This window comes from Cheilinus undulatus, linkage group 14 (genome assembly GCF_018320785.1).
Source record: "Cheilinus undulatus linkage group 14, ASM1832078v1, whole genome shotgun sequence".
NCBI classification, from domain to species: domain Eukaryota; kingdom Metazoa; phylum Chordata; class Actinopteri; order Labriformes; family Labridae; genus Cheilinus; species Cheilinus undulatus.
In genome coordinates, this window is record NC_054878.1 from 39,375,885 (window position 1) to 39,396,612 (window position 20,728).

A 20,728-nucleotide genomic window follows, 5' to 3' on the forward strand; every position below is an offset into this window, starting at 1 on the left:
AGTTTTCCAATTTGCCTCAGTTTATTTTTTTGAGCTTTGGCCCAGACAAGACAGTGGCGTTTCTGTATTGTGTTCACATATGGCTTCTTCTTTGCATTATACAACTTGAACTTGCATTTGTGGACAGCACAGTAAACTGTTGACAAATTATGATTTCCAGAACAGAATCATTTCTGTTTTTTTAGTGCAGCACCACCTGAAGACCTGAAGATCATGTGCATCAAATAATGACCTTCAGCCCTGTCCCAGTGATTCCTCTAGATTCTCTGAATCTTTTGACAACATTATGGACTGTAGAGGGATATTCAAAGCCTTCACAATTTTACATTTAAGAACATTTTCCTGAAATTGTTCCACATTCTTTGACTAATTTTTTCATAGATTGGTGAACCCCTGCCTGTCTTTACTTTTGAGAGACTCTACCACTCTAAAATGCTCCTTTTGTACTCAGTCATATTACTGACCAGTTGCCAGGTAACCTAATTAGTTGTAAAATGCTCATTCAGCTGTTTTTATTAGTACCACTTACTTTCCTAGCCTTATGTTGTCATGTCCCTACTTTTTTGATGTGTTGCTGCCATCAAATTCAAAAGAGGCTGATATTTTTTTAAATGTAAAATCTGGCAAAGAAAGCTCACAAGAATGGGACAACATTCCTCCCCCAAAACTCCAGCAACTGGTCTTCTCATTTCCTGGACTTTTTCTGGATTGTATGATTACAAGATTTGCAAATCATTTCATTGTGTTTAATTTTACGTTTTACACAGTGCCCCAGCTTTTTTGGAACTGGAGTTGTAGAAGAAATCAAAATAAGAGCAAACTTAATTTTGGCTTCCTTCAAGCATTTTAAGGCATAGTTTGCAAACCTGGGCACACCACATTCTGCTTGAATCATCCGGACACCAGGAAATGCCAGTTTTGTATTCAACAAATGCCTAAAAGTTATATAATGCAACTGAAATTGTGACTCACTTTCCATTTTTCCCAAATCCCACAGCTCAGTCAGTTTAGTTTGTGAATGTTTTTAATCTTCCAACCTCAGATGCCAGAGGGAGAACGCCAGATTCTTTGCTTTTATGTAAGTAAGATTAAGAACATATTATTCATTCTTTTGATTAATATGCAAAGGTCAGATTCATTTAAGTTAAAGCACTAAAGTTTGTGCAGAAAATATATAAATACACCCCATTCAGGAACATTGATCATGAAATGAATATATTATATAGCTGTGATGACCGATCTGTGTGAATGAGAGCTGTGATTTAAAGCTGCTTCATAAAATGTATATTAAAATATTCAAATACACATGAATATTTAACTGGATCATCATGTATTTTAGTTTGAAAAGCCTTCTTAATGAGCTGATGAGTAGCTTTGATGTATGTATTTGTGTTTAACAAGGATAGTTCCTTTTATACACGCAGTAGGGTGGTCAGAATTGTTCAGTACATTTGATATGGTTTGTTGGAAGGTACCGTTATAGCAAGTACGTTATAAGCTTATGCAGAGAAAGTTTCATACATGGCCTGGAAAGTTTGAAAAAACACAGTGGCAGATTCACAACCTGAATGAGAGAATGGTTTGAGCATTAGCACAGAAATTTGAGCATGCAACAACAGTTTAAAGACCAAGTAGAGATCTGCCAGCACAAACAGCAAAAATCTTGAAGAAAAGTTTGAAGAAAAATCAAATCCCAAGATCAATAAATCATGCTCTCAAATGCACTCTCGATTTTTGTAACAATAATGACTCTGGTTTTTCTTATCTGCTGTATTTTAGTACACAGCACGGAGCAGCACTGCCAGACTGGTGGAACCTGCGAGAATGAGGAGTTCACACAGTAACTACAAAATCACCCAGGCCATCAGAGAAGACACGTCTGAAGTGCTGTAAAAACATAACAAACACAAATTTATTGTTCCAAACTGCAGGAGTTTGGCTTGCTTAGATTTGTCCTTTTTTCTTTCTTTAATTTGGACTTTTGTGCTACAACCATGGGTAAATCACCTGTTTATAAACACCTGTATATGTGCTTAATCAGTTTACTATAATTTGTTTGAGAAGTACGACTCAAATAAGCTTACCCTGTTCTTCTTGCTCTTCTAACCTGTTGATTTCAAGCGCAGCTATGCTCCACTGACATTTAGTTTATGTAGTAAAGGGAATACAATCTGGCATCAACATGGGGTATTTTAATGTGAAATTTTACCAGGCATTTTAATTTGGTTTCTGCAAAACTGCAGAGGTGGGTCTGGCTGCATACTGTAAATATCTGACAGCCGCTCTTACAGACGTTCATCTGAGAAACCATAATTCTCAGATAAGCCGTGCAATAATTTGCCAGTGGAACATATTTCCTGTCGTAGTGTTTTTTTTAATTGAACTTTATTTATAAACATAGTCTGGAAGTAAAATTTGTAAAATAATGACACTGGAAACATAACAGACTAAGCAACATATAAATAAAACAGGGAGAAAGGTCAGAGGTCTAATCTGGGATAAAGTTTAGATCCATTTTAGAATAAGTTACACAAACTGTGGCTCACTTTAGCCTTGTAAGCTTTCACTAAACCCAGCATACCTACGCTAGCTATGTAATTAACGTTACCACATCAGCCTGTGTAACTAAATTACCTTCAGCAACATGATCTTTAGCAGACATAGCAAAAGCTACATTATTGGCATCGATAAAGTATCTACGTATTGTATATAGCTGCTTTGTGAGTTTAGCTTTAGCTACGTAGATACGGTAGCTGCATGGATACCTTAGCTATGTAGCAACATTAGCTACAGCTAAAGTTAACTTAACTACATTGATAACAGATATGCAGCTTATGTAGCTCTTTTGCGAGTTTAGCTTTAGATACATTAGCTTCATAGATACATGAGCTAAGTAGATACGTCATCTATCACTAAGCTAGCTGTAGCAACGTAAACTTTAGCAAACAGCAAAAGCTAACTTAGCAGCATAGATAACGTATCTACATATCTAACATAGCTGCTTTGTGAGTTTAGCTTTTGCTACATTAGCTATTTAGATACATTAGCTATGTAGATGTTATATTTCCCAAAGTTAGCTTGAACAATGTGAGCTTTAGCAAACGTCACTAAAGCTAACTAAACTACGTAGATAACATAAATGTAGCTTTTGAAGCTGTTTTGTGAGTTAAGCTTTAGCTACATCAGATTTTTAAATACATTAGCTACTTAGATATGTTCTCTATTGCTAAGCTAGCTGTAAACTATGTAGATATCATATATATGTAGGTTATGCAGCTGCTTTGCGAGATTAGCTATGTAGATACGTTATCTATTGCTAAGTTAGCTTTAACAGTCTGAGCTTTAGCAAACATAGCTAAAACTAACTAGACTGCAGAGATAACATATATATGTTGCTTATGTAGCTGCTTTGTGACACTAGCTTTTGCTACATTAGCTTACATAGCTACATTTTCTACATAGCTAATGTAGCTTTGTAAGCTACTCTGTGTTAGAATGTTCTCACAGAGGGCAAGCTTTTTTCCTGTAATCAGACTATTTACTCGGCTTTATTAGTTTTGTAATCAGGTTTTGCAGATCAGTCTTTTAACTTTTATATCCTATCCGTTAACTTTACCTTAATCCAAAACAGAAGTTAAATCCTAAAGTTTTTGGGTGCATTTCTGTTCTGAGATATACAGCATTTCAGATGAACAGTCCGAGCTGACTGTCTTAAAAACCTCCTGCCTTCTCCGTGCTAAATTGATGCGCAATGGTCGAGCATCCAGCAAAAATAGAAGTCCTGCGTATCTGCTGTGGAGGGCGCTGCTGGAGGTTTGACGGAGGCGCAGCAGAGCTGGTGGAAGCACTCTCATTGACTAAAACTGAAACCTATCTGCTCTAATGCACTCACGGAGCAGAGATGGACCGAACACACACCTAGTGGAATTTCGGGATCTGTGTGGCATCACGTAAATTCTCATCATAGCTCCACCTAATTTCAACCTCTCCTTGTCTAATCAGCCAGGGTAATAAGAAACACCTGTGTGGGTTTCCAGAGGCTCTAATGAATATTCATATATTAGATATTCAAAACTCGCTGTCTTTAGCACAGCACAGCATGTAAATGCAGTAAGCTTAAATAGCCAAGAGGGGAATTCACCCTTTGACAGATGTTGCAAAGTGATAAACCTGAACATGGCAGAATGCACAATCCTTCTCTCTGAAATAGTAAAGGTTTTTGAAATATTGTCAAAGCACATTTCTTTAAATTTACCAAAAAGCATGAAATTCTCATTTGTATGCATGAGACTCAACACCACGGTGTTCTTTCAACAATACAGTCATAAATAAAAAAAACAATTACCAATCATACAGATGTGGGCCAAAAACACAAAATATCAGCAGAAAGCTGTGTGACCTATAAGAGATGACTCATACTGCACGCACACACACACAGAGAGCAGGGTTTTACGCCTACAGTAATTATTTCAGTGTGTGAGTATCCTGATGAATCAGTCAGGCTTCTCTAATTCACAATTTGCCCCACATACAGTAAACTCAACACTCAGGGATAAACGCTCTCTCTCTCTCCATGTTGAGTGACTAACAGACTGTAGCCTCCTCTCACTGCACTGATAACTCACCTCACATGTGACTCATTTAACCAACAATTTAATTAGGCTACTACTCAAAATTTAGACCATATAAGGACAGATTTTAACCCTGATGTTCTTTGCTTTTTAACCAAACAGTTCAAGCTTTTGAGAGCTGGTGAGGACACATAAGGCCTGATCAGTTTGTGTCCGTGTGTGGGAGTTTTCTGCTCATAAAAACACACAAATACTGAAATTGCTGAAGGCCTTTTAGGGGTTTATGTGTCCCTGATCTGAGAGCGGGTGCTTGTCTGGGTTAGAAAATTATAACTTTCTCATGATTCTAATCAGAATGGGTATTCTAATCAATACCCATTCTGATACCATGGCAACAACAATACAGCTCCTCAGTACCTAATATCGGTTAGATTATGAAAAATGCTAACAAACTCCTGCACACCATCCAATTTGTGAAAAACTGCCAATTTTTGTGCTATTTATATAGTGTGCATGGCTCAGCTTGCAGTTTTTAGTGGATTCATTCCTCTTGTTTGCAACTTTTCTTTAAAAATAGATGCCTTTTTCAAATCTTTGCTAATTTTTAATACTTTTCAATCATTAATATAACTGATATTTTAAAAATGAAAAAGTAATATAAAAGTATTTTATTGTATATGCATGCAGGAGAAAATCAAAATTGAATGTTATTTTTGGTATTTTCAGAAAATGCACTTGTGCATTGATGCTTTCTATGAATTGGAGGATTATTGATCGACTTCTGCTTTGATGCTTTGGCACAATTGTGAGTTACACAACTTCTGATAAAATCTGTGTTTGTGTGAGTGGGTGAGTGAGTGATTCAGCGAGAGAGGGAGAGAGAAAAGACCTCTATTCTGGCAGTAGTAGCCTAATATCAGTTTGTAAGGCCATCAATACAGGTAAGAAAAATTGAATCATCAGCACTCAGATGTGAGAGGTAAAAGGAGAAGGCCCTTTCTCTGGTCAGTGTGTAAGTGTACAGGCCCTAACATCCCAGCAGAGATAGAGAGCTTCCTGATCTCCCAGAAACAGTCACAAACCTCTCTAGGCTCACTTCAGTCCAGCTCATAGCTGACTGTATTGCATGCATGCCAGTGACTTTAAATTGGAACTATTAGTATAGGATGTGCATCAGCAACCATAAAAGCACAGCTCATGCGCACTGGCCAAATGATTGCGCATTATGAAAAGAATCAACTGCTACTAATCACTTCAGGTACAACCAAAAATGTCTGATTATTGTGATATTGCTGTTTTAAATTAAATAAGACCTGACTTAAGTTTTACTTCCTTGAAAAAATATCTCCGCTTTAACGCATGTACAGTAAGTATGTGAATGATCAAGCACTGTTGGACAGTAGGCAGTTATACTGATGGTGCTGAGGCTGTCATTATGTTGTAGGACGGCCCAGTCATTACACGTGTCATTATTGTGATTATCTTTAAACCTATATTAAAATCACTATCAAAAGATTACATACTGTACATTTGGCCTATGCCTTTAGGGGCCGCAGCCATAACAGGTTAACAAATTCTGCAAGTTAATTTGCATTGTCCCAGTCGTCTTCTTATGCGCTGTAACTTTTCAAACTAACTGGAGTATGTGTCATGGCTTCCTCTGCTCTTCACTTAAATTTAAGTGAGAGCTGTTTTGGAGGAAAGGGCAGTAAAGCAAGTAAGTAAAGGGTCTGGGACCCCCTAGATGTAAAGCTTGATCTGCTTTGTGGTTGTCAACATTAGATTTGCACATATTAAGTAAAATCATGATTAAACACTAAATTAGCAGTTTATACAATGGGCTTTTGGTAAGAAAAAAAACTTGCATAGCTATTTTCTTAGGGTATCATCTATGAAGAAATTAAATGGATGTTAATTTTTGACACCAATACATTATTAAAAAAATGTGTGTTTTCTTGAGGGGCTCAGCTTCTCTTCGATATGAGCAAGAGGGGCTCTGAGGAAAAATAGTTGGGGACCACGGCTGTACAGGAAGGAAGGGTGCACCCCTTTAACTACATATGACAAATCCTGTGGACCAAAAAAAAGTAAAGTTTGTTTCATTCAGAAACCAGGGACGTTCCTTGGTAAATAATTTCACATCTAATTACCGCAAATTGAGACTGCATTTAGCTGACAACTCTTAAGTTGTGTAAATACATTCTCTTTGTTCATATTCCTATGCTAAATTTCATCAATGACTGCTTTGGTTACATGTAAGTATAACCAAACAGAGCCTCTGGAAGATTTTATCCCCATTTTAGATGAAAATAGAGTTATACTGTGCTTTTCCTATGAGTGCTATCAATGCTATCAGTTCACCATTGTTTACATCGTATTAAAGAGCGTTATGGCAACATGTAGCTGGCAGCTGTTTGGACAGGGCTCTCAGTTGAAAATAGTTCAACTTTTAGAACAATGCCACACTGCTATTTGCTTTTCTCTCACAAACCAATCACATTCAAGAAGGGGCGGGACTTCTGGTATCACTTCTGTCAACTGCAGAGGCCTTGCAGCATTGGTGAATGAAAAAAATGATCTGACTTGTCTGAAAGTGTAATACCCTGGTCTACCACAGAGCAAATTCCAGGACAGGATAGCTTTGCATTTTTTTATATCTTCCGTGTTATTTTTCATTGGATAAAAGACACAATAAATGCACAAGCTATTTAATACATTTTACAGATACTACCAAGAGAAGCGGTCTAGGTACCAGATCTGCTCGGTATCCTGCATCTCCTGCTGATGTAACACATTATGATAGTCGGTACACTGGAATGTGCATGTACATGATGACGTGGCATATTATGATTGGCTGTATGTTTCCCTAGATTGATTACAAACTCCAAAACAAACAACCACAGTGCAAACCACACACATTGTATACTCTATGTGACAATAACATCAACAGGTTGTTTGATATCACATGATCCCTAATAATTTGGGATCAGGTCAGTGAGGGATAGCCATGAGAGCTGAATGGGAACAGAAAAAAGACAGATGCCAGTAAAAAGCACTCTGAAACTGAGGTTGTGGGCACTGCCAGAGGAAAAAAATGGATGTGGACACAGAGTTTAAGCTAACTTGCCCAGAGGAGATAAACAGAAACAGTGCAACGGAATCAGTGCAGAAGCTTTGGGGGATCTATATCTCAGTTTAATAATATACTGTCAATCATATTATCATATGTGAATCATTTGTGACACCCACACAGTTTTTGGTCTCCCACTGACATTCAACACACTTTTTTTCCTCTCAAAAGTGTTGATTCAGGGAGTGTTTAGGTACTTGCACTGTATCAAAAACTACTGATTTAGCACCGGTATCACACAAAGCCCAAACGTACCCATCCCTATGAACACAAAGCTTTTGCTGACTTGCTCAGAAGAGAGAAACAGAAACAGTGCAACAGAAACCATGCAGAAGCTTTGAAGGGGTTAATTCTTTTTGACGGTAACAACTTAAACTGCAGAATAAGTGTACTGTATTACTTTTTGCAAAAAAAAAAAAAAAAAGTAGTTTTGGTATTAATTCAAGTAGTCTGTTTATTATTCAACACCTTACCCCCTGCTTATGCTGCTAATGAAGATGTGGTTTTAACAGCAAGGTATCACAGGGTGACTTTGTGTTGGGGGTCCCAAAGTGATCTTTCCATGGGGTCCAGAAATCCTGGTGACACCCCTGCAGGTGGGACCTGTTAAGCTCCTGGTGTTTGTGTTTAAGTGTGTTAACCCACCTTGTGTTGTTTCCACATCATAGCCAGCGTTTTCACGTCGTGTTTGGCGTGTTTTCCCTCCTGCAGACACTTCATACACACGGGGATCTTGCAGCTGCAGCAGTACATGCTGAAGTTTTCCGCTTCATGGTCAATACAAGTGGCCGGTTTCCTCGCGGTAGCAGGCGGCTGTTGACCTTCGCTGCCTCCCCCACCACCACCAACGCTGCCGCCGCTGCCTCCTCCGCTTGCCGCGCCTCCTCCTGCCGCTTGGCTCCTCGGTGGTACCAGGCGGTGTTTGGCGAGCGGACCGCGGGAAGGGTGACACCGCTGCTGGCAGGCGTTGCAGTAATAGACGTCGCACTGCTCGCACATCACCGTCGCGTCCACCGGGTTACGGTCGCACAACTGGCACTTCACCGCTGTGGAGGAAGAAGAGGCGGCGGAAGCGGAGGCGGCGCGGTTCTGCTGGTACCGCGCCACGATAGCCTCGAGAAGCCGGTTCCGAGGGAAACCCCGCAGCCCGCGCTCATCCAGAGAGACGCTCCGGTGACACAGTGGGCAGGTGAGGGAGCAGTGTCGGAGGGGGACGGCTGGAGGAAACACCCGGACCCCGTTTGGAGACTTAAGCTGGCACGGCGTGTAGGAGCCGTATCCGCTGTCCGTCTCGCTGTACAGACTCATCTTGTCCATGTCCAGGTAGTCGTAGTCAGAGCTGCCCGAGGCTCGGCTCTGCACAGGGGTCTCTCCGTCCGGGGTCTGCACGGTGATGTTCCGGGCGCAGGCCAGGCAGACATTGTGGGAGCAGGGCAGCAGGATAGGGTCCTTGAAGAGGGAACCGCAAACGGGGCATTTTAACTCTTCCTCCATCGCTGCCGTCTGTTTCTGTGGACCGGCGAAGGAGAAGCAGCTTCAGTGAAAACACTCCAGCACCGACTGACACACGGACAGCTCCCTGAATGGATCTGCGCAGGCGCGAAGAGGGGCGGGGACTGGGCTTGATTGATTGGGTACATTTAAAAGGCTCTGGAGCACACAGATGTTTTGCCCTGACACCAAACCGGAGGAAATCTCTAATTTTTAGTGCTTACATACAACATTTCTTTTATTTATTCAGTTAACTGATGCCTGTTGGCTGTTTTTCAAACGTTGCTCTGTGTTGTTTAAGAGTCATTAACACACGTAATTAAATTTGCTGTGGGAATAAATGCCCTTATTTATTCAGTGTTTTTTTTTTTTTAATGTATTATTTCAATATTGTTCATACTTACCTTTCAGTTAAGGGTTAATCCCATGTAAAGGAAACTAATGAAAAGATTAAATCTCTCTCCCACAGAAAAAGCATCTGTTGGTTTACCTAGTTGTTCAGAGGAAGTATATGGTAATGTTTACATGTATTAATCTGACCTATATATGGAAACAAACACAAACCCTGATAGCTAGCAGCTTCCTGCTGGCTGTTTCTTACTTGGCCCCACAGCAAGGAAAAGTTGTTCACTTTCAGCCTAAGATGCTACCAGAGGCTCAAATGCAGCTTTTAAATGCTGAAAGCCATCTTTGTTTCTGTCCTCTTAATGCCCAACATTTTTCATGATCATTATCATGTCAGTGCCCTGTGAGAGAAAACTTTGTTTCTTATTAATATCAAAAGTAACAGTCTATAATCAACAGATTAGCACAATGTTATCATGTTATATTTCCACAAAACAATTCTATACCACAACTAGCAGAAAGGCTAATATTGAATGTTGATGAAACAGGACATTTAGACCATGAGTTGTCTGACTCCGCCCCTGACCACACCCATCTTAGGAAATGGATGTGCCTTTCCTGATCCTCCTCTCAGCTGGCACTTGAAAAAAGGAGCAGGAGAGGAGGGTGGAACTTTCTTCCAAAAGGGGAGGGCCGACCAAACCTGGGGCTGGGGCTAACTCCCCACATGACATCATGAGCACACATTTTCTGAAAGGTGGAGAAAGGAAGGGGGGGGGATTTTTCTGATTCTTGGTGGGATTGTCATGCTCATGCCTGGGCAGCGTTTTCCCAGCATGCCCTTGGGCATTGTGCTTTTGGACTAAAAGCCAGTAGAAATTGTTTAAATGTGTTCTGATGATGTCTGTTATGCAGTTATCACTGTTTAGATTATTTTGACCTTGCTCCTGGTATTAATGTTGCATTTGTGGTCAGACCTGTGTGCACCATGACTGAAGCTACCCACTCAGTTAGAGGCGTTCCACCTGTGGAAGCTGCTGTAACTTTCATAGAGAAGCCCTTTCTGGGTCAGAGTTCACTTGCCTGTCTCTTGCATACATTGAGCCGCTCAGGCTTCTAAGAAAAACAAGGCTGTACAAAATATTATTAATTGAAACCTATGGGAAAAAAATGTATAAGATGAAATATTGCTAACGTTACAATAAAGAGTGAATATTACTTATTTTCTTAAAGTGATAAGTTGGAGTATGTAATTATAAATCTCGATTATATTTACATATTTTCCATTATAGTTGTTTATTCACTCTAAATATTGAGTAAAATGTACACTATTAAAATGAGTGCAAATTGTTACCTCGACTTCATTGAGTAGATTGTACAGGTTGTTTTTATGGTGTATGGCTGGGCCAGTTATCCTTATCACAGAGGGAGCTGACAGGCTACAATTGTCCATCATTATGTCAACAGTGATGCTGATGAGAATGATGATCATTTATTGTGACTGCCTGATGCTCTGCGTTTGTTCTGCCTGTCAGTGTGAGACGGATGATTGTGCAGGCGAAACTAGCACATATGTCACTGAAAGATGAAACAAACGTAGGAATGACTTTTACCATAGACTAATTAGGACATCAGATTCTCATATCAAGCACACTTAAGTGGACGGATGCTCAAAAGTGTGAACATTTGTTATCGGTTTGATCCTGTTACCTTTATGCTGTGTGGCATTAGCCTTCGGTGTAAGTGCAACATTTAATTGACCGGACAGCTGCTGTGACTGAAGCCCCTCAGGGTGCAGCATTAATCCCACCTACTGGGACAGCTTAGCATTTATTAGCCCTGTCAGCATCCCATTATGCAGTCATACATCTGTCCTGTGGTGAAATGAGCATGCACATTAAAAAACACTCACTTTAATGTAAATATATCTGTACAAACTGTTATCTTCCTCCAACATCTTTTATTGTCTGACTTAACTTTTAAAGAATCTAAGCTTCTTTGTCAAGTGAGAGCTAAGTTTCCCCTGGTTTCAGTCATTTGAGGATATGCTGGCATAAAAATTTTAAGGCAGGACTGTATGTCACTGTATGACAGCACGGTATGAGATGAAAGCTGCAGTTAAAGTATCACTTTGACAGCAAAGCATGAATCTAAATGGTTCTCCAAACTGGAGCGATCTTTGAAGATGCTCCTGAAGAGAATCCAAATACCCGACAGTGCCGTCCCCTTAAATATTCAGTCACGGAAGAGTTGTTGTGGGTTATTAATGGACGGCATTACCAGAAGGAAATCATGTTAAACCTTCTGGAAAATTTTAATTTCATGTCAGAAATGCATTCAACTGTCTAAAGAGAGCAAGAAAGGCAGCTGTACATGCATTAATTTTAGCAGGAATTTAGTATGTTTATTCAGATCAAGCTTTACTGATGTCAAGTAAGGTCAACTTTATTCTGATAGTGCTTAAAACAACCATGGTTGATAAAAAAAAGGTCCAAGAAACAGGGATACACAATCTAACATGACCTTTGACCTCCAAAATCTAATCATTTCACACTTGAGTCAGAGTGGACATTTGTGCAAAATCTAAGAAAATCCTTCAAAGTAACTTGAGATATGCTTAGAAACATGAATTAAAAGTTGTCTTTATCTTTGACCTCAAAAACCGAATTAGCTGATCCATGAGCCAGAGTGGACGTTTGTGCAATGTTTAAGGAAAATCCTTAAAAGTGCTCTTGAGTTATTGCCTTCACAAGAATGTCCTCGATGGACAGATGGAGAGCCCTAAAAAATAATGCCCCCTGTCCTCACCCTTACCAGTGTGGACACATCAAAATATCACTGTGACTAGTATTTGGTCAAATATAATTTTTCAGAGTTGAAAATATGTAGAAGTGATATCAATGAAGCCACATTAAAGGGGGTCAAGCTGGGTCACAAGAGAACAGGGGGCGACCTAAATGAAGACTGAGGCAAAGCTCTGTGCAGTTCTTTGATTTAATTAGGTCAAATGGAAGCACTAAGGCTTATAGGATCGAACAGAAAGCAAGTTTCAAATCTGACAACAGTGTATTATAGCCAGAAGAGACGAGTACCAGTGGAGTTTGGAGCGTGCAGACTCTGGGTGCTTGTGAATGAATCTGTTAGTGTGTGCTGTACTACGTCAGTCGTCAATCAGACTTCCAGATCAAAACTGATTAATCTGTCATTGTTGGTTGTCATTTGTGTGCTCTAATTCTTTTCCAAGATCCGTTAAGACTTTAAAAATCGGGTTTAATCAGGAAAGGTCCAAAAAAAATAAATGTACCAGCCCTGTTTTCTTGCACTGAGCCAGAATAACCTGGAAAATTAGTAACTGAACAGAAAATTTAATGTAAACAACCCCCTTAAGTTCAAATCACAAGAAAGTCACTTAAAAAACAGGCATCACAAGTTGATGCTTTGATGTAGTGTTATGTTTGATATGACCTAGAATAGCTCTGAGCACTGAAACTCAACATTTTATCTTTGGCACATTCAAGCTTTTTCTCTCGTACAATTTAAAGTCTGTAAAGGTGCCACCCAAAGGAACAAGTCCCCATTCCTATTATCTGGAAAACTAGAGCAAATGGAGCTAATGGCAGGGATTAGAGCAAATATTAAGTCTGATGGGGCTTTAGGTTGATGGTAATGGAGGAAAGTTACCTGGACTATCAGGGACTGACCATGAATCTGAATGCTTCCAGGACTTTTAAGATTCCCAAGTTTGTAAGTCTTCGGATGCCATTTTACACATCAAACATGCTCACCAGTACCATGCCCAAACATGTTTTGCCAAAGTCTGGTTTCTTTGACTGGTGTGAGTATATTCAAGCATGGCATAATTCCTTGGCTGGGCATGGATGGTAGAGCTGGATTTCGGCACAGTGCTATATCTCATGCACGCACACAAGCACAGATCTGCAACATGCACATTACATTACATCTATACTGCTGTTTCTCTTTGCACTGATTTGAAACTATGGCAGCATGGTAGATGGCTAAATCTGACCAGGACCAACTCAAAATAAGCCACAAAGTGAGTAGAGTTACTGTATTTTCTGCTCATTTATCAATTGTAAACAATACAAAAGAGGATTAAGGCCAAGGGTGAAGAAAAAATATTGCTGTGCACATTAGAAATAAAGTCAAAATTTTAAGAATAGACTATCCTTGCCTTTGTAGTTTTTACATAATGTTTTCTATCAAGCCTGGAACTTGGCTGAATTTCCGGGGTCTTTCCAGGTTACCATATTGTCTGTTTGTTTCCCACAATGCATTGTGACTGGGCTGCGACAACTAATGGCAGGCTGTTCTGCCGTCATGTTGTGCTAAGTCAAACAGCACAAGTGCACAGACTTAGAAACTGGAGAAGAGAGCCTGAATGACTCTTAATAGAGAGAAAAAGACACAGAGAGGCTGTGATGTGGCCCTCAGATTTTAGATGCTTAATCATGGGATAATAGGGGCTGTTTCTCATCAAAAATTCAATTGGATCTATGAATGCATCACTTCCGCATTTGTCATTAAGCTGCTCACAAACTTCTGGTCAGAAGATTCAACACAGAAGAGAACGGCATATGATGGCAAACTTGTTAACCCTAACAAGTTAAATGTAGCTGAAGATGTACATTGCGGCACACAGCAATAATATCCAGAAGTGCTATTAACCTTTTCTGAAACATTGTTTTAGCACATTTGGATGCCATTATGATAAATAATAAACACAAACAACAACTGAAACAAACAAACAAAAAATTTTGACAAATAAATGCAGTGTAGGACAGGTATCATTGGGCAGAAGTTGTAAAGTGGCCTTATTTTCCACCAGAAATACATCACACCCTGCTGTGCATAGAGCCCACTAGTAACAATGTTGGACAAATCCTCCTGAAATTTGCCATGGCACATTCCCTGAGGCTGACCTTACTCAAAAGCCTTGGCCAAAAAAAGCCAGTAGCAAAGTGAGATGAATGATCAGAATATTGTTGGTGGCTGAGGCTTTTTGGCTCACTGGTGCCCCCTACAATATTTCAAAAATTCAGCTCCTGCCACAGGTTGGACCAAGGATTTTGAAAATGTTTGAGCAAATATATAATGTCAAGATCTACAAAAAAGCCTCTTGGGCCCATTTTGTATATCAAACAGGAAGTCCACCATTTTGATATTTTCTGTTGAAACAGTGTATTTCAGGGGTCATATCTGAATCCAAGGGCGTTCATCAAAACATCTTCCTCTTTGGTGTACAGTAAGTAGAGATACCATAGGTAAATCCTGCTGAAATTTGCCCAGGCACATCCCCTGAGGCTGACCTTACTCAATTTCCAGATGATCAGAAGTCTTTATCTTAAAATGAGCAGCCATGACAGTTTTCATTCACCATGAAATAGGAAGTAGAATTACATGGTGCTTAAAAAACTTGTAAAGCCATAAATCTTGGCACAAAAATAGCCAGTAGCAAAATGAGATGAATGGTATGATTATTTTATTGGTGGCTGTGGTTTTTTGGCCCAATGGCGCCCCCTACAATATTTCAAAAATTCAGCCCCCACCACAGGTTTAACCTAGGATTTTGAAATTCTTTGAGCATATATATATATAATGTCAAGATCTACAAAAAAAGCCTCTTGGGCCCATTATGTAAATCAAACATAGTCCACCATTTTTGTATTTTTTGTTGAAACAGTGTATTTCAGGGGTCATATCTGAATCCAAGGGCGTTTATCAAAACAACTTCCTTCCAACTTGCACAGTAAGAAGAGATACCATAGGTAAATCCTGCTGAAATTTGCCCACATCCCCTGATGCTGACCTGATTCAATTTTCAGAGATCGAGAGTCTTTATCTTGAAATGGGCAGTCATGATAATTTTCCATTCGCCATGAAACAGGAAGTAGAATTATATGGTGCTTAAAAAACTTGTAAAACCATAAAACTTGGCCAGTGGGAAAATGAGATGAATGATAACATTATTGTTGGTGGCCGCAGCTTTTTGGCCCAGTGGCGCCCCCTACAATATTTCAAAAACAGGGATTTTGAAAATTCTTAAGCATGTATATCATGTTAAGTTCTACAAAAAAGCCTCTTGGGCCCATGCTGTATAACAAACAGGAAGTTTGTCATTTTGATTTTTCTGGTTATAAAAAGCAGCATATTGCCCAGGCATTGCATCCTCCATTTTTCCCATCTTGTTTGCTGGAAGAGCAACTCTTGTTCTTTCCCTTATTGAAGAGACTTACCATTGTCTCCATGCTTTTTCTACATCTTACATACTGCAATATTGTGTGGGCCATTCCCCCCATCTCACCTCCACAAATTAAACCCAAAAGCAGTTTGTAAGATTAAAAATACCATACAAAGAGCAAAGATTGAAAACATACCTGTAGACCCACATGTTGGAAGCAAAATAAGTCTGGAAATGTTTATCTAGAAAACAAATAATCCTGTTTTTATTCTGTGGTTAAAGCAAAAATACTTCCAATCCCCCCTTAGATGCAGATTTTCAGTTGAAATACCCCAAAATCCATATGCTCCCTTTTCTCTTATCCTGTGCTGATGAAGAATCCATCTCTTCATCACACAAGCATTTACCGCCGTCTCCTCGGGGACTTTTTCTCTGAATAATCCCACCAGCCTGATGTTTCTTCTCTGAGGATAAGCTGATAACTTCTCTCGAGGCTTTCCTGCAGCCCTCGATCAAATCAGCACTTATAATGAGATGAGCTGTGGAGCAGAGAGAACAATCGTGTGTGGAATCGTGAGCGGGGCTCTAAAAATATCTAAATCTGCCATCGTGGCACATTAGGCTTTGGGAAATGTTTCAGACAGGGATGAGCAATTGTTTTCATGATGCAGATTGTTTTGACTGCTGCAAAACAGACTCATCGAATGATTGAATAAATAACTTGTTTTGCTGTTTTAAAACAAAAGTGGTAAAATTTTCAGAGCATCTGTTTTTCACCCCATGCACACTTTAAACCAAATAAATTACTATGACTAACTTTTGTTTTAAAACTTTAGATAAAAAGTCAATTTGAAAATAACCAAGATCATCAGCAAGGTCAAAGCCCCTCAAAAAACCCTAAAAACGTCCTCTTATCAAGCAAATTATCCTTAGTTAAATCCCTGTAGACATACTTTAGCCAGTGGTTCTCAACCTTTTCAGCCCGGGACCCCCAAAATAAAGGTGTCAGAGACCAGGGACCCCCACTGTACCTGAAGGTGGCTGAACACAGTCATGCACATTCTTAAATAGTCATGTGGAGACAAGGCTGCATATTAGGGGGGAAAAAATGGCCTGGCCAAACTGGGGGCCTGCGAAATCATGGTCCATAAAGTTAAGCTGTGGTATTTTATATTTAACCTGAATCATAACCACTCTTATCAAAGAAACAAATATCTTTTTAATCCATGTGTGCAGTAAGTAGTCCTCTTCAAAATGTAAATCCTTTTGTTTAAAACAGAATTAAAATACTTTAAAAATAGCTAAAATGGGTAAATAATGGAAATGGGAAAGGTGGTGAAATTGGAGTTTAAGAGTAGCAGAAATGGGTTAGAAGTGCCAAAAAAAATTAGATAAAATTGGCAAAAAAATTGATTAAAGTGGCAAAAACTGGGATATTTATTGGTAAAAAGGGATTAAAAAAGTGGCTGAAATGATATTGAAGTAGCAAAAATAGGTGGAAATGTGTTGAAATTGGGTGAAAAATTGATATAAACTGGCAAAAAGGGGTTAGCTGAGGCAGGAATAGGTGGAAATGGCTTAAACTGGCAAAAATGGGCATATTAAATGGTGAAATGTGGCGTAAAAAGTGGTAAAGAGGGGTTAATAGTGGCATTAATGTGTCAACAGAGCCAACAATAGGCAGAGTGGCAAAATTTGGTTTAGAGGTGGCAAAAACAGGCAGAAAAAAAGTGGTGGAAAGGTTTTGAAACTGGCAAAAAAGGGTTTTAAGTGGCAAAATGTGTTTACTTTTTTTTACCTCCAATTTTGCCAACGTTAAGACAACAAGTTGAAATCTGGTAAAATTGGTGTTATGAGGAAACTGTAAATTAAAAAATATTCCTAGTTTTTTAAGGCATCTGAAGACCCCCTCTCAGTGTCTCACGACCCCCAACGGGGTCCCGACCCCAACGTTGAGAACCACTGACTTAAGCAATGGATTGGTGGATTGCAGTACACTGAAATGGCATCCATGAATAAAATTGTAAGCTTTATGGAGGGAAGATACATATTGGACTAATAATAAGCTTATTTATTTTATCTGTATAAGTTAGGCTCGACCCATACAGACATTTTTAGGTGTTTAGATGTGGTATGAGTTTTACTGTTGGGTATTTATTTCAGGCTTGAGTATGTCCTGAAGCTCTCAAGAAGTGCTTTAAAGTATGTAGATCACATGCTATAAAGCCCTTGGACAAGTTAATTAAAAGGCCAAATTTGGACATTTTGGTGTCTGTAGTTTGTTTCCTGTATGTTTTAGAGGATGGTCATTATGTAATTTTTCCTCGTCTCATCATGATATGTGTACCGATTTCCATGCACATAGGTATTACCCAGGGCTCTATCTCACTTTTGGCGCCACCTAGAAAAAAACTGCAGGATGGACTTTCACCATTCCAGGTTCACCATTCCCCACACCAAAGGTGTGGTCTAGAGGTGGTCATGAGTACTACAATACTGGAGTCTCTTTAAGCCAGAAGCATGTACTTACCTTTGTCACTGAGAGTAAAATGCAGCGTCTCACATGGTCCAGTTCAGTCAAGATAGAGATGGTTAGTAAAGTCATCGTTACATTATTGGTTAGATATTGATAAATACTATAAAATCACTTTAACACAACAATAACACACATTTCTTTTGTTGTCTTTACATTTTAGTCTGCTAGTGTTTACGATTACATTCACTGATGTAAATTCAAGTACCGATACTAAAAACAACAAATGAAAGAGATTTTGAGTAAGAATCTGCATTTTTTGACCCAAAATTATTCAATTAGCATTTAAATTTCATCTCCACTTTGCACAGTATGTCTTGAAAGAGACATTTAATTTCTGATTTCCACAAAATTGTCCTTTTAACTAGGTAATCATCTGAATGTTACTGCTCCTTTTAAAATTTAAAGGCAAGATTAAAAATGGGTGGATTTAATTTTTAAAGACCTCGAAAAGCCACCCAAACCTAGGCTTGACAAGATTCTGTAAGGGCTACTTGTCAGTCAATAATAAAACGGGTAAAACCCCATAAAAACCTTAACTTTAACTCATAATTATCAAACAATCACACCAGAAGCCTTATGCTCTCGGCAACATTTATTAAACCAAAACACAAGAGGCATAGGGAACACACAATATACAAGACTTTTGACCAATACGAAACTAATTTTAAGGTCAAGTTATTTTATTTCAAGTAAACAGAAGAGGATACTTGAGATATGTGGAGAAAACAAAACAATAATTAAATGAGTTGTAATGAATGCAGTCTATACATTTGAACAACGTTAAACCAGTCAACAGGTTTGAGAATTTTAATTTTCAATGTTTTCGGTTAGAATTAGTTATTTTGAACACCAAAGTCTTGAGACTAAAGATTCTACCATTTGATTATTAAACACTGTACAAATTAATACAATATTTCATTGATTATCAAGGTTTAGATTTAATTTGATCTTAAACAGGTCAATAATTAGTGCTGAAATCTTCAACACTGACAGAACAAGGGAAAGACAAGGAAGTGGACAAGCCGGCATTGCTGTGGTGGTAACCCATTCTAATATACAAGTGTGTTTGAATGAGAGCATGTTTGCAACCAGTTACAGGATATAAAAGAGAATCAGTCGACTTCTGAACTGCTCTAGAACTCATGAAGTGAAAGCACAGATTTTTTCAGACCACAGTTACATTTTTTAAAAAGGACAAACTGGCAAAAATATTTCCAACTGTTCTTGAGTGATCTGTAGAGGTTTCTTGGGATGCATGATATTATCAGTCTGATATCAGTATGAGCAGATAGAAAGTTTGACATCTGCTGGTATTTGCCGTTTTTTAGTTACTGACAATATTTACAGCTGGTATTTTGGCTGAGAATATCAGCATATATTGACTGTAAATTTTGGCCATATAAACTAAAAAAATAGTGGATTTTTAGGTTTGTAAAACATGTAAATATTGGTATCCATACTGCTATCAGAATCAATCTGTAAACACCACCATATCAGCAAAAATCCACTATCATGCATCCCAAGATGTTTTCTAAAGTAATCTCATAACTATGCTTGCAAGAACAGTAGATAAGGTAAAACTGCATGTATGGATTAAAACTGTTAGCTGCTGGTAAAGCTACCAGAATCAGATCATTTTTAACTAAAGTTAGATTTATCAAATTACAGCTAACATTTTTAATCCAACAATCTCTGCTGCTGTCACAGTCAGCAGGCAACAGGAGACACCATTGTAGTGTAAATCCTGCAACCGTATAATGGCTGCAGGATTTACGCTACAGTTATTGACGACTCAGGATTATTGGTCAATAACAGCAATTTGCAAGACCGACAGAAACAATCTAGAGATGAGAGATTATCCAGGTGTCAATTAAAGTTCATTGTGCTAAAACTTTATATGACAACTTAAAAAAAAACGTTAAATTGAGGAAATGCCATTAAGGCATTGCGACAAGGAAACAAGGCAGTTGGACTAAAATGGAAAAATATAGAAGACAATAGAAGAGCAAATTATCAAGATAGTAAAACTCTAGCCTCCATAGAACAAAATATATTATGATACATTTTCCCAAATCCTTCAGCCCTAGTTTGGTGCAAAATATTTCACTTGCGATTTTTTCCCAAAATTTTGATTGCCATTTAATATGGGATTTTTAAATCTGTCATCCTGTGTTTTAATAAAACAGAGCAATAAATGATTCTGTATTATAACAGAAAGCATACAGGGTAGGTAACACTAGGGCTGAAAAATTCTGAAAAAATAACCAACTTAAAATATATATTTTGACTTGTACTGCCAATTTTATATGATTGTTTTGTACTGAAGGGAACAAATCATTTTTGCAAATTATTCTAGAGAAACAAACAAATGCTTGCAAGACGTATTAAAATGGTATTTGATACATTCAAGTTGAATAAAAATTGCACCTTTTGCAATCTGGTATCTGCAGTGGGCC

General features: G+C 38.6%; 1 protein-coding gene across 2 annotated transcripts in view; it reads right to left on the reverse strand.

The window, feature by feature from the left end:
• LOC121521474 (E3 ubiquitin-protein ligase TRIM9) overlaps positions 1–9,244 on the reverse strand; it is a 99,286-nt gene extending 90,042 nt beyond the window's left edge. For both annotated transcript variants that reach the window (XM_041805491.1, XM_041805490.1), the window contains exon 1: positions 8,347–9,244. In XM_041805491.1, the coding sequence (XP_041661425.1) occupies positions 8,347–9,195 (849 nt within the window). In that variant the 5' untranslated portion in view covers positions 9,196–9,244. The remainder of the gene's footprint in view (positions 1–8,346) is intronic.
• Positions 9,245–20,728: the final 11,484 nt, after the last annotated feature.